Here is a 25,486-nt window from a genome sequence, read left to right as displayed (position 1 = left end):
AAAACAACCTAACAGTGAAGAAAGTATCCCTAGTTGGGGGGGGGGAGGGGAAATGGGCAGGGGGCAGGGGAGAGAAGGGCAAGGTCAGTAGTGGGGACTGGTGAGATAAGTGGTGGTCAGCAAGGAGTTTCTTCTGTTTCATTGATTCCCCGTGGTGCAGGTCTCTCCCAAGCTTCAGGTAAGTGCAGCATAAAAATTGGGTAAGGTAGCACTCCTCTCACAGGCAAAGGAAAGAATGACCTCTCACTTCCCATGCAGCACCTTCACATTTCTTGTAGAAAGACTGCTCCTTCTCATTGAAGGGCCTCTCACTCCCAGCAAAGAGGCATCATTCCCCCCAAAGAGGCACCCCAAGTCACAATAGAGAAGCCTACCAGTCTACATTAACCTCACCATACTCAGAGGCATCTTGCTCCCTTGTCCTAAACATTACCTACATCTTTTTTTTAATTAATGTGACATTTGGTTTCATTATCAGAAACTAAAACCCTAATGTATCCAGTGTTTTATTACAGTAAGGGTTGCACGTGATCCCTGACAGATATATAACCACTGAGTGCACAGCTCTGCTAGGAAACAAGAACCATGATCTGCACACCACCCTTGCACATTGCTATGCCACTGCATGTCAACTCTGACGTGCCCTGTGCCTACATAGTTTGCTATTATAATCAGCAACAGACTGTTTAAACACTGCACACGGTGCCTGTGTGCTTCAACACTCATCTGCACAAATATAGTGCAAGGTACAGCTCAGCCCACATAACACAACACTGACCTGCACACAACATACAAATACAGCTTTGCCAGTATAACTTGAGCATGACCTGTCCATGATGATGTGCAAATAAAGCTATGGTAGAGCTCTTCATGCATGAGTTGCAAGTCCTGTGCACACATAACTTTCGCAATGCACCTTAGTTCCCAAATACATCTTCAGTTGGGCACAGCTCTGTCACTTCACTTTGAATTTTATCTGCAGATTCTAAAGTTTTATAAGTACACCCCAATCACAACCTGTTTATGCCTACAGCTCTATCAATGCACCACAACCCTCATCTAGAGCAGCCATTCCATCACAATCCTAGTTGAGTAAAAATCTGTGCAAACAAATCACTTAAGGACATGCCATTGATCAGTGCACACACAAATCTGCCCTCCTATAAGAAAGACCTTCTTGCATCCTGAGTAAAAGCAGGTGCAATGGGGACAGAGGGTGAACAAGAGACTCACTGAACTAAGAGTTAGCTGTAATCTCAGGAAACTAAGTATCAGCAGGAACCTTGAAGAAGTGAGGGCGAAGTCTAAAGGAAGTGAAGGTGAGTAGGAGGCTCATGGAATTGAGGGGTGAGTAGAAGCCTCAGGGAACTCTGATGGAACACAACTGAGGGGGCTGTAGATATCCTTGGACAGGAACTTCAGGAAGCTAAGGCTGAAAAGGAGCATGAAGGGACTAAAGATTAGCAGCTGACTCTGGAATTGGGACTGAACTGCAGTCTCAAGGAGCTGAGGGTGAGTCGGAGCCTCTTGGATTGGAGTGTGACTAATAGACTTGGGGAACAAGAGTGAGTAGGACCCTCAAGGATTGGAGGGTGAGTTTGAAACTTAGGGATCTGAAGGTGAATAGGAGCTTTAGGAAACATAGCAAATATATGCCTCAAAGAACAAGAACAAGTAGAAGTTTCAAGCAACTAAGTGGGAAATATGAGCCTCAAGAAATGTAAAGGGAGTAAGATTCTTAAGGAACTAGAGGTAAGCCTTACGGAACTGAGGGCTTATTGGTATGTCAAAGGTAATGAGTGTGAACAGAAGTCTCAGGGAATTGCTAGTATGAAGCTCAGTGTGCAAAAGAGCCTCATGGAACTGAGGTAGATGAGGAACCTTCGGGAACTAAGATTTATCAGGTACCTAGGAAGCAGAATATGAGCAGGAGCCTTAGGGAATTGAAAGTGAAGAGGATACTCAGGAAACTGAGTGTAGGTAAAAGCCCCAGGGAACGAAAATGAGTAGGACCCTTAGGGAATGCCGGATAAACAGAAGTCTTGAGGACCTGGATCCTGGTGGACATAAATTAAGATGTGCCCTTCCTGGGAACCTGAGATTAAGCAGGAACCTATGGGGGTTGGATGTGAGCTGGAGCCACAGAATCTTTGAGTGAGCAGGTTGATGGTTTCCCGATGGAGAACAAAAGCCTCCAGACCTAAGGGTGGTTGTGATCCTCTTTCCCTAGGAGGATCCTCCATGATGAACACAGGCCTTAGGATGTGCTGGTGGATCTGGCAGCCAAGAATTTGTGGGTGAGCATGTTCTTAGAGGTCTAAAGGTTCGCAGTGGACCCTGGAAACTAAGGCGAAAAGGGGATTTATGGACCTAACTCTGAGCATTAGGACAACTATAGATGTTTTCAATCTTTGCTAATGCTACTGCCACCAAAATGTGCATGATAACACTAACAAAACAATGTTTTACAAAATGTCATAATCTGCAATTGTGGGCCCCTTCTTTTGCAGTGCCTGAGTCTATCTCTGTTCCCAATCCGACCCTGGCAATATCCGAAAAGAGGGGTGATGAAATATCAGTATATCGCAATGAGCTAATTTATCCTCAGAATGAGACATCACTTGATGAAGAGGTGGAAAATATTTGCCAGTTTGCTTTACATGCACCTTTTAGACTACCCTCAGCACAAACAACAACCACTTGAATAAAAAAAAAGACAGCCATAGTAAACTGAAACTTATAGGAAGCAACTTCGATTTAGTGTAATGCAGCATGTGGTAAAAAGAAGGGATGATGGGTAATTCTGGTTCACCAGTGAGTTAAAATTGACGTGTCAAAAGACGAGACCTTGATTGTACTATTAGCATGGAAGCTTTGCATGATCACATGGAAACTTTGTTTGGGGAAAATGCATAAACACAGCCTCATCCCCCATCTTTCCCTGGTATTCGGACGGTAACTTGAAATGTGGTAAAGATAAAATAAAAATCATTGATAGAGCTTTCCAGCGCAGTGGACATTTATGGTACTCCTATCAGAGTTTTAAGTTCAATCCCTACTTTTGGTCTATGGTATTATAACCTTTTTTCATGCTATTGTCAAAGAAAAAAGGATTCTGGCTTTTACATGTGGAAGCTTGTTAATACAATTCACAATAAAAGGGAACAGTATATATTCCAGCAATGATCATCAGTTGTTCAACTTGATGTGAAAAGTAAATATTTGCACAAGCTCTACAAATAAGCTAATAAATTGAATGAAAATGAACTATTCCATTTATATTCAACACTCAGCTGGGCTTTAGATGAGGCTTGTCCACCTTTAATCTAATGGCACTAAATTATTAGCTATGATCACGCTTGCAAAAAGGCTATGCTACTGTTTCATGGACTCAGTGCAGCCTTCAACTGAATGAACATATATTCCATGGGATAAACCTACTTTCCTAGGTCTGGGTGCTGTATTACTCCTCTGATTAGAGCTCTGTATTATGATGCATGGGCTAAGGTAAAAACAAACTCAGTAACCACATTGACAGGGTAAGCAAGGTTATATTTTGGAACAACAATATTTCATTTATATGAGGCAGATATTGCAACCCATTTACATAAAGTGATAAGTATGCCTATCAATGCTTTGAAGGTCCCCACTGTCAATTCTAACACATGCTGATGAATTAATAATCATGGACCTAGGCACCGGAGGGCCTTCAAATCCTTTTGAATGGACTTTGTGCTTACAAATGAGCATAACTAATTAAAATAGTAATTCAAAAACCAAGATTCAGGCTTTTGGCATAGGTCAGTCCAGACACTCTCATTATGTGTATAATTCCAAATTAGAAGAGGTTAAAACGTACACAATTTAGAGGCAAAATTTCATCTGTCTAAACATGTATGTGCATATTTTGGATTTGAAGCTCAAGCTCCAAGCCAGATTCATCTCTTATGACCACCACTTCCTGTAAAATCACACAATAGTCATCCTTCAAAGCCCTCTCTCCTACAGATCTCATCAACATACTCAGGTCTCTCAAACTCAAAAGAAGGTGTCTTACTCTCATCCTTTATCAAAACTCTCTCTTGGATGCCCTCTCCCCCTACTCACCATTATCTTATCAATGATTCACTCACAACAAGGCATCTTCCCAGAAGCGCTCACTACAAGAAAGATCCTCCCACTCCTAAAGTTGCTAGACCCTGATGACCTTCTGAGCTACTGGCCCATCACTCACCTATCACTTATTGGGTGGGGAAAAAACCTATGGAAGTGATGAGGCTGTGTATGTAAAAATAAATCCCACATAATAGAACATATACTCACACATCAAAACAATGTGCAGCAGTTACAATCCACTTATTGGCAATAATTGATCCTCCACATGCATGTTTCTGGACACGACCAGTCCGTTTAATGTGTAAGCTAACTTGCCATGGCCATTCACCAATAGAAGAGTCAGTCCCTCCAACAATCCTTCTGCTAAATTCCTTTGGCATACCACACCCTAAAAAGAGAGAAGCAGTTTTACTTCAAATGAAGCTTTGACACAGTAATTGCTGGACTAAATTAACAATACAGTTAAGTTTCTATAAACGGACATCACTGAACATATAGGGTCTTATTTAGAGTTTAACAGGTGGACTGTAGTTCCTCCAACACAAACAGACTGATCCATCTGACAGGCCAAACCATAAATATGGCTGATGGATATCTGTCCGCCATCTGTTGTGCTGGAAGATGGTCCTCCGACCAACCCTTCGTCCCAAACAATGGATACAACTCCATCAGCATTGGTATAGCAGACATAATTTCATCTTTACTTAGAGTTTCCGCCATTAGAGTGAGAGAGGCAGAATTTCCAACAGTATGCAAACTTCGTACTGGTTTTTTTTTCTCTGACTGATCTTTTGCTGCCTGTACTACAGTGCCTAATTAAACAGAGCTGCAGTTGGATGTGAAAATATTCCAGTGGTTGGGGTGGGGAGAGGAGTGGGGGCACTGGGGCAAAACCAATGGCAATCACCATGTGGAGTGTGTTGGTGCTTGCCCCAATGTGAAATGCTGCAAATTGTTTCTGACATTGGAGGAATCCATTGACACACATCTGATCCAAATATGTTGAATAAAATCTTCCACTCACACTACAAAAGACACTCATCAAAACTCAGAAACTAGTTACAACTCACAACACACCAAGTACCAGCAGTAGTACAATGTATGGACGAAGACAAGCCAGGTTCTCTGAAAATGAGCTAACTGTTTTGATTATGAGATAATTAGGGTCGAGTCACAGTTGTCTGGAGCACTGGTCCAGACAACAGACATGAGCCACAGAAGAAAAATGTGGGACAGAATCATGGCTATGATGAATGCTGACTTATACACCAGGTGCTCATATGAGCCCATCCACAAGCAGTTGAATGACCTGCGATGTAGAGTCCTGCGGGGTAGAGTCCCTTCCCTTGCTTCCAGGGCATATCAAGAAGCCCTTGCAACAAGCTGTGGTTTTACCAGGCACCTCAACCTCATGCATCCCATAGAAGGAGAAGGTATTGTCCATACGCCACACAAAGGCATCATAGGTATTCTTGGAGGACTGGAGATTACAGCAGTAGAGACTGGTAAGTACCAACATTACCTCTCACACAATAACTTATTCATTCTCTCTGCACTCCTACACCCCTAATCCAACACCTAAGCTTCTACATTACTGACAAACTATTTACACTGCAACAACAAGGTGATGAATGGAATCCTTGAGCTAATCTCAGACACTGGCAGTCGCTTGGACCACATCCAAACCCTTTGTTTTTCACCTACCATGCTACCTCAGTTTGGACTCAGCCATATACAAATCAGTCTTGACCCTGCTCCAATGGGAACAGTGCAGCCTGAACTACCAAGCCAGGTCCTCCCAGAACCGGAATACAAGCAGCCTATGACCAGTTTTGCAATTATTTTTCTTTTTTTTTTCTTTTATGCATTCCAGACTAGCGCTGGAGTTGAGGACCCCTGATTGAGTTGAAAAAAATCCCTTATTTCGGCCTTTGAAGTCTGTATCCACCCCTCCTCCGAAAAGAGCCGGAGATAAAAAATCCACCTTTTTGTCTGGGGTATATAAGCTGTAGAATAGAGAGAAACTTCCAGCAGCTGAGAGGCATGGTCTGAGAGACCAGAGTGCTGGACCGACTGAGATCGATAGCACAATGTTTCTGAAATCAGAAACAAATCTATGCGCGAGGAGCTTTTAAACCGAGAGGAAATGCAAGTATATTCCCTCGCATCAGGAGTGAGTGTTCGTTCTCCAGGGATCGCACAGCACCAAAACCTTAAGATAATCTCGGAAGATCTTTGCTACTTTAGGTTTGTGCTGTCTCTTACCTTTTACCGTAGTATCTAAAACTGGGTCCTGGAGAAAATTGAAGTCCCCTCCAATAATAATTTCTCCTGTCAATTGCAAGAGGGAGTGAAACAGGCCTATATAAGGGGCTGGATCGTTTATCAGAGGAGCATAAAAACTAACAAAAATAAATCTCTCCTTAGCGACTAAACACTGAACCGAGCACCAAAGCCCATCGGGGTCAGAAAGAAAATCCAATGGTTGTGCATTAAGGGCTTTGGCTAGAAAGACTGCCACACCTCTATGAGCTGCTGAAGCCGTAGCAACCGCTTTAAAATCAGCCATTTTTTTAAACATGCGAAAACCCAAAACTTTATTAAGTGGAATATGGGTCTCCTGAAGAAATATAACTGAGGGACTGAAAGCAGATACCCTTTCCTCGATAGCGGACTTTTTCCTATAGTTATTTAATCCATTAACATTCCAGGATAGTATTCTTAATGGTAGAAAAGATTTTGTCATTTATTTATACCTTGAGTTAGTCTGCATATGGTCCCCCCTAATCTGGAGTAAAATACACTATCCAGACATAACAATCCTCTAAAGTGACAAAAACGGATCCTGATGTCCATACCTCTCCCCCCTCTCCCCTCAACCCCCCTCTCCCTTCCCCCCATCCCTCCCACTCAGTGGCCCACAACTAGAGCCCTCCCACCCAGACAGCCCGTGGCCACATCCCTCCCCCACCCCCTGACCCCATTCTTCCCTAGTTTGATGCCTTGTCATAGCACCCTAGGCCATAGACTAGAGAGAGAAAAAAGAGAATAGCCTGACCATGTGCTGTGGGCAAAAAAGAAAAGGGGGGGGGCCTATTCTCTTACAGTATCATTATCCTCATTCTCAGTGTCCTCATAGTCCAATATATTACCTTGTAGTCTTTTATTAGTTTTTTTCCGACCCCGCCCCACCACCCCTTACTCGTCCCAGCTGTTCAGAGTTCTGAATTGCATGCAAAGAGGATTTAGCAGCATCGACTGTGTGAATAAAATTCTAGCGACCCTGAAAAAATACTTTAAGTTTGGATTGTTGCGCAAGACCAGCCTGCGCCCCTGCTTTTTGAAATGCTGGAATCATCTCTTTCAATTCTCTTCTCCGATGCGCTGCCACCACCGACATGTCCGAGAAACTCTTGAATGCATAGTCGCCGGGATCTGGAAGATTTTAGTTTTAATTGCTTTCTGGAAAATCTGTTCCTTGAAACAGAAGTCACCAAAATTCACTAGAATAGTGCGAGTATATTTAGAGTTTGGCGGCTGGACTGTAGGTACCCAGTGGGCCCGAATAATTGTGAGATCTGGATGCTTGTCCACTAGTCCTGTTAAAATCAGGGATTCCCGTGAACCGCAGATTGGATCTACGTGATCGATTTTCAGCATCGTCAAGGCGAATCTGTAGATCTAGCAGATCAGCTTGGCATTTTGCCAGAGATGGTTCTACAGTTACACAGATATCCTCGAGATTGGAGACTCGTTGCTCGATAACCGTGATTCGTGAGTTAAGTTGCTGGATATTTCTTCAAATCAGGTTCAATTGTGATTCTGTTCTCTGATTTGCGTCATCTTGGGAAACTTTCAACGTTTTTAACTTGCTTAATATCTGCAGAAGTGAGTTTTCCGGGGGAGCGCTAGTGCTTGCCATATCTTTCTGCCCCTGAGAAAGAGCCCCACTTTGATCATTAGATCCAGAAGACACAGCAGAAGTAGAAATGTGGGCAGAAGATTCATCTGCTGTGCCTGCCCCACCCCTGCTGATTAACTTGTGTGCTTGTAAAGAGGCAGAGCTGTCTACCTGAAGGGCAGGAGTGCAGCTGACAATTGGTGCAGGGGTGCCTTCCTTATGGTTTTTCCCTCCCGCAAACGAGGGATAGAGGGGTCTGGAAGAAGGTCCCATGTCCGTTGTCTGATCACAAGAAGTCTCAGAGTTCCAGTCGGGGGTTGACTGAGTGAGCAACGGAGAGCCTTTGAATGACCCCGGGCTGGGATCTGAATCGGGCGGCAGAGCCCTTGATTCGTCGGATGGGCAATTCAAGCTGAGAGGGGAGCTTGACAAGTTAGCTCCTGAGGATGGTAGATTGAGAGGTAGAGGTGACATAGGGTTAGAGGCTGAATCTATAGCGGAAAGTAGGGGAGGCACAGAAGCCGGAGCCTTGTGCAAATGATTATCTGAAGGCGCAGGGCGTTTCTGTTTGGCAGTACGTGTTGCTCTAGGAACTGTGGCGGCAGAGCGGCCTGCATAGTGTGGAGAACGCCGCATCTTCCTAAAAAAAACACACTAGCCGTGTAGCCCTAACCCCCTCAGGTGTGATTAGATTGAGATATTTAGCTGAATAGCTGAATATCAAGAGGGAGTCCGGCAGGTCCTACCAAAAAACTCAGCCTCTGAATCTGTGCCTTAATGGAGCTTGCAGGATCCCCAGGAGGGGTAGAATAGAGAAAAAAGAGAAGAAAAAAAAGATCTTTTGTCCCCCTTCCCTCCTTACTCTTCCTTCAAGTACAACCCCCCCCCAACAACTGGGGTGATAACAAACAGACTCAAAAAAAAAAAGGGCCTTCTTCATAAAATTATATAACAGTCCTTCCCCTACCCTAGCTCAGTCTTTCCCCTGTCTTTTTTCCCTTGAATTACCCCTTAGAGCCTCTGTGAACCAGGCGGGGTGAGGCTGAAGGCTGGGTGATCAGCAAGAATATAAATCAGCTATAATGTCTTACCGCAGGCCTCCTCCTCGCCTGGGGCCGGAATCTTGACATCTTGCATAGCGATAATCCTCCACAAAGAATCCAAAAGTACTTCGTTGCAGCTGCGCGCCCCCCCGGAGACCGCTGTTCTGCGCCTCCTTAGCTAAAAGATCCTTGACTCGTCCTCAATTCTGTCCTGAGGCTGAAAACTGCCTTGGCTTCAGCTGCCGCGTCCTCCGTATCCTGGAGACCGCCGCGCTTCACCGTATATCTGCGTCTCGGAGGCCCTCAAAAGGAGCATCCCTGGTAACCACCTCAGAGTTGGCTCGGGGCTGTTTCCACTCAACAAATTACCTGAAGTCTCGGAGGCCCAGAGAAAAGCATCCAGCTTGGCATCCCTGGCAACCGCCTCGGAGTCGGCTCGGGGGCTGTTTCCGCATTCAACTCAGTACAGCACCTGGAACCTCACAGCGCGTCTCATCCTAGCGCGCTCTCCATCTGTGGCTCAGCCGCAGAGTGTGACGGGAGCCCCCAGCGGCCATTCCCAGGTCCAGCTCTTCCCGAGAAAGAAAAATGAACAGTCTATGAACCACAGTTTTGCAATTATTATAGGCTCTTCATCCACGTATAATATATGCAATGTGGGTTACATTTATGCACCGTCAACATGTGGTAAGTCTCCCAAGCCATAAAACTCAGCTTTGGTAGTAATAAGTGTACATTATCCGTAGGACAGATATACAATTAACATCCCATTGGAGTTAGCAGCTGTGGATTGAAAAGAGCCAGTAGCACCGAAATGTAACACTACACAATCCTCACAATAGATAGGATGACAGTTTAAATTCTAATGTCTAGCAACAGTTCAGCTGTGCAGATAGAAATTGTAGTACAAAGGAGTCAATAGTGTCATGTGCCAGATTGTACTTATTAATGATGTGCCTTTCCTGCATAATTTCCAGACCTGTTTCATTCCACTGACAAAAAACCAAAGGTACACTGTTCCATTAAAAGAGAAGACAAGAAAAACTAGGGAGACCTGAACCATCAGGAGCGAGTGCCCTCAAGCATCACAATGGATGACTGGCATCATCATCGGGTAATGCTCCTCGCCAGGCCGGTGGTGCAACGCCTGACGGGCTCCCCACACAGGGGGGGCACTAAGCCGTATTGTTCCGATAGTGACTAAAGAAGTCGCAACATCTGATCGGACATGCCTGCACTCAAGCACCCGTATAAAAGGAGAGAACGAAGAGAATTAAGGATAAAATTGGTTAAACATCACTACATATATCATCATTTTAATCAATAGTCAGGGATGAAACCAAGATTAAAAACACAGGAAAGTAATAAAATGAGTGTCAATGCTCAATTACTTTCAAAGAGCAATCAACTCGGAGGTCTAACTATTTAGAAATCCTCCTCAACCAGGGTCAACATGTTTCGCGTCGTGTGGTCCCTGCGGATCCAATGACGCTTCATCAGGACCAGAATAATCAATATGTAAGCTCCTCTCCAAATAAACAAAAATGAATGATATGGAAATCGAATCAAAAATTAGTATAAGCCGGTAACTTACATTGAAGTACACTAGGCTAAGTCACAGTCAGGTCGCCCTAGAAAACATAAAGTGAGAACAAACACCAAAATATACCCAATGAGTGGTCATAGGTGTAATAGTGCAAACATTGTGCAAAAAAAGGTATGATGACAAAAAGTGGGCTTACCACCCCCAAGTCGGGAACAGGCTCCTTGGTAAGCACGTCCCAAGGACTCGGCTAACAGCTAAACATGGTAAACATAAGTAGTCAATCAATGTAAGTTAGAGTTTGTTTGTCATGAAAGAATGCTGGGACAGTAATGTATATAATTGTAGAACTATCCAAAGCGTTCTCCTAACTTAATATATGTAATGAATATAAAGGAATGGACAATAGTCCAGTGACTCGATAGTTAACACATTGTGCACATTGATAAATATTCAAAAACTGGTAAAGTGATAATTATCACAGTAAATATTGCTGTCATCACTGCTGTGCATGATGCTATGAAGAACTACGACTGATTAGGTCACAGAATCGATGTCCGGATTAACGCGCGTCAAGATGCGCCAGTAACGTTTTGTCCGATCGACAGTAGATCGTTCGGTATGTTAGGAACAAAGTACTTACTGAGGTAGCGCTGGCCCAAAGTGGTGGACCTACCCTCCGGAACGTACAACCGCAACCAAACGCGGTGAAACGCTACCGGAGTTCATAAGCAGTCGAGGACCCGGAAGTCGGCACTCGACTCACGTCCGAGCGCGTCTCGGAACAAGTGAAAGAGACAAAGGACTCCGGTTCGTATCGGAGTTACCAAAAATAAAAGAGTGACAAACGCATTGGTCGTCCTAAATATGGAACCAATAAATCAAGTTGGTAGTCAAACAATCGTCATTGCTACAGCCCAGGAGTGATCATTCGAATGATAAAGAACACTTTTAACTGTTAGACAGTAGGAACTATTTGTTGCTCTCAACTGTGAGCAGAAAACGTGAGACTAAAGAAATATATAAATCTGGCAAAAATCGGTGTAAAATTACAAACTGGGAAAATATTCCACGTCCCAAATGGAGTAAAAGTGTCAAAAGTCAAGGCCTCACGATTATTGTCCCAGGGGACAATTTAGTATGAAAACCCATAGATACTACAAACCACCAAACTTTTTGAATTCAATAACTTCATTAGTGGGGAGTCAAGGGTAAGTGAAGTGTTCAGGCTAAAGAGGTCCAGGGAATGTCATCATTGAGACCCCGTATGTTGGTGCCCAATTTAAACACCCATCTCTGTTCTGTCCTGAAAAGGTGTCCTGAGTCATTGGGTAGAGTTTTAGGTGCTTCTAGGACCACCCACCATAGATCATCAGGAGACTGTTTTGCCGCCAGGAAATGTGTACTGAGCTTCGTAGTGATCCTGGAATATTTTCCCAGTTTGTAATTTTACACCGATTTTTGCCAGATTTATATATTTCTTTAGTCTCACGTTTTCTGCTCACAGTGGAGAGCAACAAATAGTTCCTACTGTCTAACAGTTAAAAGTGTTCATTATAATTCGAATGATCACTCCTGGGCTGTAGCAATGACGATTGTTTGACTACCAGCTTGATTTATTGGTTCCATATTTAGGACGACCAATGCGTTTGTCCCTCTTTTATTTTTGGTAACTCCGATATGAACCGGAGTCCTTTGTCTCTTTCACTTGTTCCGAGACGCACTCGGACGTGAGTCGAGTGCCGACTTCCGGGTCCTCGACTGCTTATGAACTCCGGTAGCGTTTCACCGCGTTTGGTTGCGGTTGTACGTTCCGGAGGGTAGGTCCACCACTTTGGACCAGCGCTACCTCAGTAAGTACTTTGTTCCTAACATACCGAACGATCTACTGTCGATCGGACAAAACGTTCCTGGCGCATCTTGACGCGCGTTAATCCGGACATCGGTTCTGTGACCTAATCAGCCGTAGTTCTTCATAGCATCATGCACAGCAGTGATGACAGCAATATTTACTGTGATAATTATCACTTTACCAGTTTTTGAATATTTATCAATGTGCACAATGTGTTAACTATCGAGTCACTGGACTATTGTCCATTCCTTTATATTCATTACATACATTAAGTTAGGAGAACGCTTTGGATAATTCTACAATTATATACATTACTGTCCCAGCATTCTTTCATGACAAACAAACTCTAACTTACATTGATTGACTACTTATGTTTACCATGTTTAGCTGTTAGCCGAGTCCTTGGGACGTGCTTACCAAGGAGCCTGTTCCCGACTTGGGGGGGGTAAGCCCACTTTTTGTCATCATACCTTTTTTTGCACAATGTTTGCACTATTACACCTATGACCACTCGTTGGGTATATTTTGGTGTTTGTTCTCCCTTTATGTTTTCTAGGGCGACCTGACTGTGACTTAGCCTAGTGTACTTCAATGTAAGTTACCGGCTTATACTAATTTTAGATTCGATTTCCATATCATTCCTTTTTTGTTTATTAGGAGAGGAGCTTACATATTGATTATTCTGGTCCTGATGAAGCGTCATTGGATCCGCAGGGACCACACAACACGAAACATGTTGACCCTGGTTGAGGAGGATTTCTAAATAGTTAGACCTCCGAGTTGATTGCTCTTTGAAAGTAATTGAGCATTGACACTCATTTTATTACTTTCCTGTGTTTTTAATCTTGGTTTCATCCCTGACTATTGATTAAAATTATGATATATGTAGTGATGTTTAACCAATTTTATCCTTAATTCTCTTCGTTCTCTCCTTTTATACGGGTGCTTGAGTGCAGGCATGTCCGATCAGATGGTGCTACCTCTTTAGTCACTATCGGAACAATACGGCTTAGTGCCCCCCCTGTGTGGGGAGCCCGTCAGGCGTTGCACCGCCGGCCTGGCGAGGAGCATTACACGATGATGATGCCAGTCATCCATTGTGATGCTTGAGGGCACTCCCTCCTGATGGTTCAGGTCTCCCTAGTTTTTCTTGTCTTCTCTTTTAATGGAACAGTGTACCTTTGCTTTTTTGTACTATTGTTGGGAGAATGTACACTGGACCAGGTAATCTCCCGGTCCCTCCTCTTCTTTCCTTATCATTCCACTGACATCCTTTGCTGTCTTACATGGGCTTGTGGATAGATATATGTGCAATGTGTAAGTGCATCCATCAAATACAATGGACTGCTAGAAGCATTCTATACCTATGTTTTACCGGTGTCTGTTGTCTCTCATTGCTTATAATGGTGCATGACTGATGGAATCTATTGTCCGTTGACCTAATTCACTTCATTTTGGTGTACACACCTTGTCACTTAACTCGCATCTATCAAGTGTAGATGACCTTCTCCCTTTTTTAATGCAAATTTTCTTCTGTTGAGACCCATTATGGCTGAAAGGATTGGATACTCTTGCAGAGGGTATTGCTAACCAAGTACAGCAGAAAGTCATGTAATCTAGGTGCATGAAAGGCATTTACATTAAAATGCTAGTTGTTTTTACAAAGATTGTGAGTGAGAGCACAGTCTCCAATGTTTTATACTCCCATCCCCCATAAAATAATTTCTTAAAACCTGTAATGTGTGAAGTTGTGATTTACATACAAGATAATGTTAAATCTCATTTGATGTTGACACTGGTTGTCCAAACTCTAACAATTATGACTTGATGAGCCACAACTTTCATAGTTACAAGTCTATGCATGACCAGCACTGGTCGCTGTATCTTGAATTTGAGGTACTTCCTTAACTAGTGAAGTTCCTATTTGAAACACAACACACAGGTAATTCATCTTTTAGCACTCCAGTCCAAATCTAGGCTGCTAAAGCAAGGGGTACTACAGGGCTCCTCTCTAAGCCCAACATTGTTCAACATCTTCCTGAGGCTAATGATACGTAAATAATCCTACCAGCTGATCAGTCTACCTCCTGACTCTGGAAACCTTCCACAACTGTCTGTGTGATATCTCTACAAGGCTGAGCTGTATCTCCCCAAAATTTAATAGTGAGAAAACTAAGATGCCATGCTGCTCCATAGGCAGTCCACCTGTCCTACAATAATCACATTTCTGTCCATTGTCCAGTAATCCCACTTCTGTCACAACCTCTGCTGTTCAGAACCTTGGTATGCATTTGGATACAGATCATTCACTTTCTAAACTTTAAAAAAACTGTCTTCCCCCTGTTTTGCCTTAATGTGAGAATTTTGTCACTCCTTTCATGCCAATTGTGTCCTTTGTTAATCCAATTCTTCATTTTAAGTAGATTGGATTACTGTAACTCAATGTTTTTAGGTGCACAAGACTACATGCTTATACGACTCTGTTGTGTTCAAACTGCTGAGGTTGCTGAGGTTAAGTTAGCTTTGCCCCGTCCCTACTACTATTGATCTTCTGACACCTTGGACACTCTGCATTGGCTATCAGTGCCAAAAAGGTTTAAATGGGAATCTCTGTGTATAGTCTAAAAATCTATACAAGTTGTAGGGTCTTCCCCCTTCAGGTGAGATTCTCTCACAATTTGCTTAATCATTAGATGTAAATCTACCAGTGCTAATATTCTTACAGGTCGGGTATGGTGATGTGTTTCCTAAGATTAAGCAGCAGATTTAAGGATCTCTCTTCCCCTGTGTTTTATCGGGAATTCATTCACTTTCAGGAAAGCACTCAAATCTGGCATTACACCCTCTTAGAAATGACTATAGGATTCTTGGCTACTGTCAGATGGCAACATCATTTCTTCAGGTTTCTGACCATCAGCATCCCTTTTACGTTCAAAGTGCACTTTACACATGCAAACAAATAATATTTATATTGTGCTTTGAACATTATGTAGACAATGGATTATAATTTTGCAACTCAAGTATGTCATTAAATTGTACTGAATGTATACTCTGTTAACATTGATGTTTGCTAAGTATATCACCATATAAACGTAGAGACAAAATACTTTACTTGCACTGTATACTATGTTAGAAAAAAAACAAAAGTATTATATTTGCGAGGACATGCAGGCCCATTTGTACGTTGTTTCACATGCTAACATTCTAACAGACATCCTGGCCACCATATGCAACACAACATTGCATATAATGTCCTTAGAATACAGCGGGTGGTAGCTCTGTTACTGCAGTGACCCATCAAACAAAATGTAAGACACCACTAATGTATGCTCACCAAAATAAAAGATGTAAGGAGACAAGTATGTGTGTTATATAGTTAAGTAAACATGATGGTCAATGTATAGTTCTGTTTTTCTTTTCCTCTCTTACTCTCTGTAAGTCAGCCTTCACAACAAAAAAAACAATCCAGCAAGCCATTGCCAGGCAAGTTAGACAGTATGGGAACCATACTTGAAAAGGGTGGGAGGTCCTTTGTGGTGGATTAGCCTAATTGCTGTGTAAAAACTGGGAAGGTACTCCTAATAACATAAAGCTGGTGCAGTGGTTGCTTGATGCATAACATTCTGGCTATGGCCTACCATGACCTGTGTGGGGAACTAAAAGACATATAGTAGTGGTAAGGGGTACGTGTATTAACCTTAAAAACTATGCATGTTATTCTTATCCATTCTTTCACGTTTTCAGGTTGGAATGTAATATCCCAATTCTAAGACCCTCATTTAGGGCCAAAAGTAGTGTTTGACAGAAGGTGTTCTCTTTTACAAGATCCCATCTACCTTATTACCAGCAGCACATTGATATCAGTTGATTTCCATGCCTTGGAAACACAAAGAAGAAACAAAGCATATAAGATTGAGCAAATCACATATTCAGTTCTGCTCCTGCTGTGTGTGAGCTGCTATTTCAAAACAACTTAATCTATAGGCTACATCATAGAAAAATAGTACAGAATATATTTTAGTGACAATGATGAGAGGGTGACATCAATTGGAAAGTAAAGGGGATTTATACCCAGAAAAGATTGTTGTTCATGATTATATTTTCTGCTTGCCATCTGTTATCAGAAAATAGCGTTTTCAATAGGTGATATGACACTTCTTTATGGTTCTTTTTGAAGTGTTTCTCATATTAACATGTTTTCTTTGGTGAGTGTCATGTATGCTTTTTAGAATTTCCACATTCCTTGAAAATTAATCTCTTGAACTCTATGCCTGTGTATGGTTCGTGTCTAATAGGGCACAGCTTCCTTGTCATTCTCCTTAGGTTGACAAATTGAGTAACGTTTAATTGACATAATAACTTCTGGTATTTACAGCACTTAGAAATGGCAAACAGTCACCTGAAGCACTACAGTATATAAAGCTAGTAGTTTTCACATGAAATTTAATTAGCAGTGTTTACTAGAAGCAGCATTGTAATTTGCATGTGGGATTCTATTGGTATTGCTAAATATTCAGCATATTGCTACGTTATTATTTTTAGTTCATATTGGATAGTTCACACTACTCTGCTTAGACATTCTATGGTGTAAGGAGGGCCATCAAAGTTAGGCCTGCAGTCATTATTATTTGTGCACAAGGAGAAATTATGATATGATACACAGGACCCTGCTATTTTTGTGTAGAAACCCATCTCTAATTTACTTATTGAATACTACATGTGATGTTCCAAGTCATATGTAAAAAAAGAAATGATGCAGCAACTCAACAATAACTTATTACAGTTGACTTCTGATGTCTAAATTCCTGTTGCCAGAGTTAGCAGCCAAATGGAAAGACAAGACAGAGAGCATTATTAAAGCTGCTGTTTAAGCACCAACAACAAAAACCTGGCCTTTTCTACTCCAGGTTTTGTTCCTAGATGAACAGTAATCAATGGAGAGGCAATATATATGGCAACATACTCATGTTTTGCAAACTTTAGGTAGTAACAGGACAGACAGAATCTCTGCATATGTCTACATAATATTAGCTACTGAGTTGTATTAATCTAATTGTACTATATTTTACATAAAAGAATCTAACTGGTTTTTGGTATTTTAGGAAATGACCAAATTTTGTGTGATGTCTTACCAGATTTTTGCGGTATCCACTATATTTGCTTTGGGACTCTGTGCACGTTACTCCCTATAGCCAGTAGTAAAGTCCCTGTGCTTCCCCTTTAAACATAGTTGAATAGGCCTCCTCCTAGCGGGTGCATTCAACTTGCCTGTAAGTCCCTAGTACATGGTGTAAAATGTTTACCCAGGGCCTGAAAGTTAAATGGCACTTGTGTACTTTAGCACCTATTATTTAATGCAATACAGTGGCAGGCTAGACATGACTTCAGGCCTACGTCGTGTAGCCTGACTATTGCATAGGAAAACCTGCAATGCAACCTGTCAAAATAACCCTTTTTACAGAATAAAACCTTCCTCTTAAACATAAAAAAGTCACCCCATGTAGGCCTTGCAGTCCATAGGATACATGGCATTTAAAACTAGGATATGTAATGACTGAAATTTGACATGTAATTACAGTGCTTAAGACCCAAAATTAATTTTCACTTTAAGAAGGCGTATGGAAAAATGGCAAGCAAGATGAAACATTAATTGTAATGTTTATTAAAAACCTATCATAATGATGAAGTCAAATTTGTTATAGTAACTTTTAGAAAATTACCTTTTCCCTGCCTGATGCTCCTGAAGGCTGACTTACATTCGCTATCCAACAGTACCCTGGTGGGTGATTAGCTCTGATGAAGTGTGAAAATTGCTCCCAAAGCATAGACAATGGCTTGGGTTACGGGAGTATTTTCTCTTCGCTTTGCAGGAATACCAGTGGGGATCTACTGAAGGATTTAATTTAATTCAAAGTGACCTTGGTTGTCACAGGCCACTTGGAAAGGTCCCACTGTTTGTCCTCCCAGTATTACGGACACCTATTCTAGTGGAAGGAAACTGCATCCAGAACTGAGGAGGCAACTGCTCATTACCCTGTCCATATCTCAGGTTGGGCACACAGGCTCTGCTTAAGGGTAAAAGGGTTTCGCCATCTTGGATTTTGGAGGTGAAGGGCACTGTGGGATTGTTTGCAGTAAGGCAAACAGCAAGTGCTGCAAAAGTGGGTAGAGAACCCCCTGGCAATCCCATTGGTTAGGGATGGGCCAGGACTCACCCTCGTCCACTGGCTAGTGCCAGGCAAAAATATAACATTGCCTGGCACCCTTCTCAGAACCCTTTTTTGACCTGAGAAAGAACAGAAGAGGACTTGTCTGTGACCTAAGAGGAGCCCTGAAGGACTGCACCTCCTTCTTCCTGCACCCAAGAGAAAGAGATCTCAGTAAGTCAGCTGACAGTCCTGTGTGGCTATAGGGCAACCAAAAGCTGCATGAAGGCTTTTTCTCTGACGGTCCTAGATGATAAGCACCAACGGGCCCTCACATGGAACCTGCTTGTGGCCTTTACTGGAGTGAGTCTTGACTACTAAGTGCTGATCCATATGTCCTGGGACCGTTGGCTGTATCTCACTGTACTTCTCCAACCACTGCTGAAAAACTGGGACTGGAAAATTGTTGGACTTCAACACATCTAGCGGACCTAGATAAACCACCCAAGCCCATTTGACAAAGGTTCAAGCTCATTGGGCTATGAAAAAAATCTGATTTCTCCAGCCTAGAGATTTTCTGTAGCAGCAAATCGTATTCAATGCCCCACGGGCAGAGGGTGTGTGGCCTTGTTGTGAGAAAGTAGCCTCTTTCTAGCCTTGTTACCCCCACATTTGGCCTGTTTGTGAGTGTATGTCAGGGTGTTTTCACTGTCTCACTGGGATCCTGCTAGCCAGGGCCCAGTGCTCATAGTGAAAACCCTATGTTTTCAGTATGTTTGTTATGTGTCACTGGGACCCTGCTAGTCAGGACCCCAGTGCTCATAAGTTTGTGGCCTATATGTATGTGTTCCCTGTGTAGTGCCTAACTGTCTCACTGAGGCTCTGCTAATCAGAACCTCAGTGGTTATGCTCTCTCATTTCTTTCAAATTGTCACTAACAGGCTAGTGACCAATTTTACCAATTTACATTGCCTTACTGGAACACCCTTATAATTCCCTAGTATATGGTACTAAGGTACCCAGGATATTGGGGTTCCAGGAGATCCCTATGGGCTGCAGCATTTATTTTGCCACCCATAGGGAGCTCTGACAATTCTTACACAGGCCTGCCACTGCAGCCTGAGTGAAATAACGTCCACGTTATTTCACAGCCATTTTACACTGCACTTAAGTAACTTATAAGTCACCTATATGTCTAACCTTTACCTGGTAAAGGTTAGGTGCAAAGTTACTTAGTGTGAGGGCACCCTGGCACTAGCCAAGGTGCCTCCACATTGTTCAGGGCCAATTCCCCGGACTTTGTGAGTGCGGGGACACCATTACACGCGTGCACTACATATAGGTCACTACCTATATGTAGCTTCACAATGGTAACTCCGAATATGGCCATGTAACATGTCTATGATCATGGAATTGCCCCCTCTATGCCATCCTGGCACAGTTGGCACAATCCCATGATCCCAGTGGTCTGTAGCACAGACCCTGGTACTGCCAAACTGCCTTTCCTGGGGTTTCACTGCAGCTGCTGCCAACCCCTCAGACAGGTTTCTGCCCTTCTGGGGTCAAGCCAGGCTTGTCCCAGGATGGCAGAACAAAGGACTTCCTCTGAGAGAGGGTGTTACACCCTCTCCCTTTGGAAAATGGTGTGAAGGCAGGGGAGGAGTAGCCTCCCCCAGCCTCTGGAAATGCTTTCATGGGCACTTTTGGTGCCCATTTCTGCATAAGCCAGTCTACACCAGTTCAGGGACCCCTTAGCCCTGCTCTGGCGCGAAACTGGACAAAGGAAAGGGGAGTGACCACTCCCCTGACCTGCACCTCCCCTGGGAGGTGTCCAGAGCTCCTCCAGTGTGCTCCAGACCTCTGCCATCCTGGAAACAGAGGTGCTGCTGGCACACTGGACTGCTCTGAGTGGCCAGTGCCACCAGGTGACGTCAGAGACTCCTTCTGATAGGCTCCTTCAGGTGTTGCTAGCCTATCCTCTCTCCTAGGTAGCCAAACCCTCTTTTCTGGCTATTTAGGGTCTCTGTCTCTGGGGAAACTTTAGATAACGAATGCAAGAGCTCATCCGAGTTCCTCTGCATCTCTCTCTTCACCTTCTGCCAAGGAATCGACTGCTGACCGCGCTGGAAGCCTGCAAAACTGCAACATAGTAGCAAAGACGACTACTGCAACTCTGTAACGCTGATCCTGCCGCCTTCTCGACTGTTTTCCTGGTGGTGCATGCTGTGGGGGTAGTCTGCCTCCTCTCTGCAGTAGAAGCTCCGAAGAAATCTCCCGTGGGTCGACGGAATCTTCCCCCTGCAACCGCAGGCACCAAAGAACTGCATTACCGGTCCCTTGGGTCTCCTCTCAGCACGACGAGCGAGGTCCCTCGAATCCAGCAACTGTGTCCAAGTGAGCCCCACAGTCCAGTGACTCTTCAGTCCAAGTTTGGTGGAGGTAAGTCCTTGCCTCCCCACGCCAGACTGCATTGCTGGGAACTGCGACTTTTGCAGCTACTGCGGCCCCTGTGCAATTCCGGCGGAAATCCTTTGTGCACAGCCAAGCCTGGGTCCACGGCACTCTAACCTGCATTGCACGACTTTCTAAGTTGGTCTCCGGCGACGTGGGACTACTTTGTGCAACTTCGGGTGAGCACCATTTCACGCATCCTCGTAGTGCCTGTTTCTGGCACTTCTCCGGGTGCTACCTGCTAGTGAGAGGGCTCCTTGTCTTGCTCGACGTCCCCTCTGTCTCCTGACGCAATTTGCCATATCCTGGTCCCTCCTGGGCCACAGCAGCATCCAAAAACTCTTACTGCACGATTTGCAGCTAGCAAGGCTTGTTGGCAGTCTTTTGGCGGGAAAATACTTCTGCACAACTTTCCACGGCGTGAGGGATCCGTCTTCCAAAGGGGAAGTCTCTATCCCTTGTCGTTCCTGCAGAAACCTAAGCTTCTACTGTCCAGTAGCAGCTTCTTTGCACCCACAGCTGGCATTTCCTGGGCATCTGCCCATCTCGGACTTGCTTGTGACTTTTGGACTCGGTCCCCTTGTTCCACAGGTACCCTCGACTGGAAATCCATTGTTGTTGCATTGCTGGTTTGTGTCTTTCCTGCAGAATTCTCCTATCACGACTTCTATGTCCTTTGGGGAACTTTAGTGCACTTTGCACTCACTTTTCAGGGTCTTGGGGTGGGCTATTTTTCTAACACTCACTATTTTCTAATAGTCCCAGCGACCCTCTACAAGGTCACATAGGTTTGGGGTCCATTCGTGGTTCACATTCCACTTTTGGAGTATATGGTTTGTGTTGCCCCTATCCCTATGTGTCCCCATTGCATCCTATTGTAACTATACATTGTTTGCACTGTTTTCTAAGACTATACTGCATATTTTTGGTATTGTGTACATATATCTTGTGTATATTTCCTATCCTCTCACTGAGGGTACACTCTGAGATACTTTGGCATATTGTCATAAAAATAAAGTACCTTTATTTTTAGTATAACTGTGTATTGTGTTTTCTTATGATATTGTGCAAGTGACACTAGTGGTACTGTAGGAGCTTCACTCGTCTCCTAGTTCAGCCTAAGCTGCTCTGCTAAGCTACCATTATCTATCAGCCTATGCTGCTAGACACCCTATACACTAATAAGGGATAACTGGGCCTGGTGCAAGGTGCAAGTACCCCTTGGTACTCACTACAAGCCAGTCCAGCCTCCTACATTGGTTGTGCAGCGGTGGGATAAGTGCTTTGAGACTACTTACCACTCTTGTCATTGTACTTTTCATAAGAGAAAAATATACAAAACAAGTTCAGTGTGTGGACACATAACTAAAAAGTTTTGCATTTCCTCTTTTCACTCTTTTCTAAAGTGCTGAAAAGTACTTCTAAACTTTCAAAAAGTTCAAAAAAGTTTTAAAAGTTTTTTTTCTCTGTCTTTCTAAAAGCTCTGACAAACTTTTTTCTCTTTTTCTATCACTTTAACTCTCTCTAAAAATGTCTGGCACAGGCCAAAATGTTGATCTGTCCAAAATTGCATATGATCACCTTAGCTGGAAAGGAGCAAGGAGTCTCTGAATAGAGAGAGGTTTGAGTGTAGGGAAGAATCCTTCCTTGGAATTGTTACTTAACATGCTTAGAGAACAAGATAAGGCTAAAAGTGCCCCATCTGTTGAAAAAGTAGCCATTGGTTCCCAATCTGATCCAGGGACTCCCCCAGGAAAAGATTCAGGAAATAAACTTCTTAGCCTGCCCATTACTAGACAGTCTAGCATAGTTGGTACTGAGGTGGAGTCACATCATACAGATGGTGTGCTCCCACATTACACTGTCAGCCAAGCTGTTAGGGTGCCCTCTGTAAGGGACAGGTCTCCTTCTGTTCATTCTCATCATACTTCTGTGTCTAGGAATGTCCCTCCCACCAACCCTGATGACAGATTGTTAGAAAGGGAACTCAATAAGTTGAGGGTGGAACAAACCAGACTGAAGCTTAAAAAGCAACAGCTGGATTTGGATAGACAGTCTTTAGAACTAGAGAAGGAAAGACAGAAGTTGGGTTTAGAAACCCATGGTGGCAGCAGCAGTATTCCCCATAGTCATCCTTCAAAAGAGCATGATTCCAGGAATCTGCACAAGATAGTTCCCCCTTATAAGGAGGGGGATGACATTAACACGTGGTTTGCTGCACTTGAGAGGGCCTGTGTTGTACAGGATGTCCCTCAAAGGCAGTGGGCTGCTATCCTATGGCTATCATTTAGTGGAAAAGGTAGAGATAGGCTCCTTACTGTGAAAGAAAGTGATGCCAATAATTTTACAGTTCTTAAGAATGCACTCCTGGATGGTTATGGCTTAACCACTGAACAATACAGGATAAAGTTCAGAGAGACCACAAAGGAGTCTTCACAAGACTGGGTTGATTTCATTGACCATTCAGTGAAGGCCTTGGAGGGGTGGTTACATGGCAGTAAAGTTACTGATTATGACAGCCTGTATAACTTGATCCTGAGAGAGCATATTCTTAATAATTGTGTGTCTGATTTGTTGCACCAGTACTTGGTGGACTCTGATCTGACCTCTCCCCAAGAATTGGGAAAGAAGGCAGACAAATGGGTCAGAACAAGGGTGAACAGAAAAGTTCATACAGGGGGTGACAAAGAGAACAATAAGAAGAAAGATGGTGAAAAATCTCAAGATAAGCATGGGGATAAGGGTAAACCCAAAGATCCCACTTCAAATCTTAAACACTCTTCAGGGGGTGGGGATAAAACAAATTCTTCCTCTTCTTCTCAACCTACACAATTTAAAAAGCCTTGGTGCTATGTGTGTAAAAATAGAGGCCATAGGCCAGGGGATAAGTCCTGTCCAGGTAAACCCCCTGAGCCTACCACCACTAATACATCAAGCTCTAGCGCCCCTAGCAGTAGTGGTACTAGTGGTGGGACTGCTGGCAACAGTCAAGTTAAGGGTGTAGTTGGGTTCACTTATGGGTCCATAGTAGAAACTGGGGTAGTCACTCCCAAGACAGTTTCTGTCACACCTAGTGGCACTGGCCTTGCCACACTGGCTGCTTGTCCCCTTACAATGGATAAGTACAGGCAGACAGTTTCAATAAATGGTGTTGAGGCCTTGGCCGACAGGGACACAGGTGCCAGTATCACTTTGGTGACTGAAAACCTAGTGCACCCTGATCAACACATCATTGGACAACAGTATGAGATTATTGATGTCCATAACTCCACTAAGTTTCTGCCCTTAGCTATAATTCAGTTTAGTTGGGGTGGAGTTACTGGCCCTAAGCAGGTGGTGGTATCACCTAGCTTACCTGTAGACTGTCTCTTAGGTAATGACCTAGAGGCCTCAGGTTGGGCTAATGTAGAGTTTTATGCCCATGCAGCCATGCTGGGCATCCCTGAGGAATTGTTCCCTCTCATTTCTACTGAAATGAAAAAGCAAAGGAGAGAAGGCCTGAAAACTCAGGATCCCTCTCCATCAGCAGGTAAAAAGGGTATCACAGTATCCCCTAACCACCCTACCATTCAGGATAACATTCCTGTGGTGGGAGAAACCTCTCCTGGGGTGGCACCTGTTCCAAGGGAATCATCAGTTGGCAAAACTGTACGCCCTGAGGTGGAAGTACCTCTCTGTGGGATAACTAACATTGGTGAGAAAAAGAGCACCATTTTAGTTAACATGGAGTATCCCTCCAACCCTCCCAGAGAAACTTTAGTGCAGAAACCCTGCACTGCCTCACAACACTTAGGACAGCATCCCTGCCCTAGTGTGGAGCTCATAGGACAGCATCCCTGCCCTGCTCCAACTCAAGAGAAACAGCATCCCTGTTCTCTCTTCCAGCCATATGGACAAAGTTTTTGCCCAGCTATGGCTTTATTGAGACAGCATCCCTGTCTGCATTTCCATCACTACAAATAGGTTCAGTGGACAATTCCCACTGCTCTAAACTAAAACTTACTGATAGAAACTCTGAAAATACATCTTCACATTGTTGCTTAGCTAAAAAACTTCAAACAGGGCGGTTTACATCCCCACAGGGAAGTAACCATATAGTGGATGATAAAGGGAGTAACCAGTCTATTGCAGAGCTACTCTCTACTTATCACCACTTAGACAATAAAGTCTCAACTGGCCAAGGTTAGCCTTATTGTCCTTCGTTTGGGGGGGGGGGGGGTTGTGTGAGAAAGTAGCCTCTTTCTAGCCTTGTTACCCCCACATTTGGCCTGTTTGTGAGTGTATGTCAGGGTGTTTTCACTGTCTCACTGGGATCCTGCTAACCAGGGCCCAGTGCTCATAGTGAAAACCCTATGTTTTCAGTATGTTTGTTATGTGTCACTGGGACCCTGCTAGTCAGGACCCCAGTGCTCATAAGTTTGTGGCCTATATGTA

The 25,486-nt window shown here is 43.6% G+C and overlaps 1 protein-coding gene across 1 annotated transcript in view; it reads right to left on the bottom strand.

Moving 5' to 3' along the window:
* LOC138245998 (plasma kallikrein-like) overlaps positions 1-25,486 on the bottom strand; it is a 525,156-nt gene that overhangs the window by 171,997 nt on the left and 327,673 nt on the right. The window contains exon 11 of the mRNA XM_069200127.1: positions 4,324-4,504. Within this exon, the coding sequence (XP_069056228.1) occupies positions 4,324-4,504 (181 nt within the window). The remainder of the gene's footprint in view (positions 1-4,323; positions 4,505-25,486) is intronic.

The sequence above is a fragment of the Pleurodeles waltl genome, chromosome 1_2 (genome assembly GCF_031143425.1).
Source record: "Pleurodeles waltl isolate 20211129_DDA chromosome 1_2, aPleWal1.hap1.20221129, whole genome shotgun sequence".
In the NCBI taxonomy this organism is placed as follows: domain Eukaryota; kingdom Metazoa; phylum Chordata; class Amphibia; order Caudata; family Salamandridae; genus Pleurodeles; species Pleurodeles waltl.
This window is presented reverse-complemented; position numbering and strand designations above follow the sequence as displayed.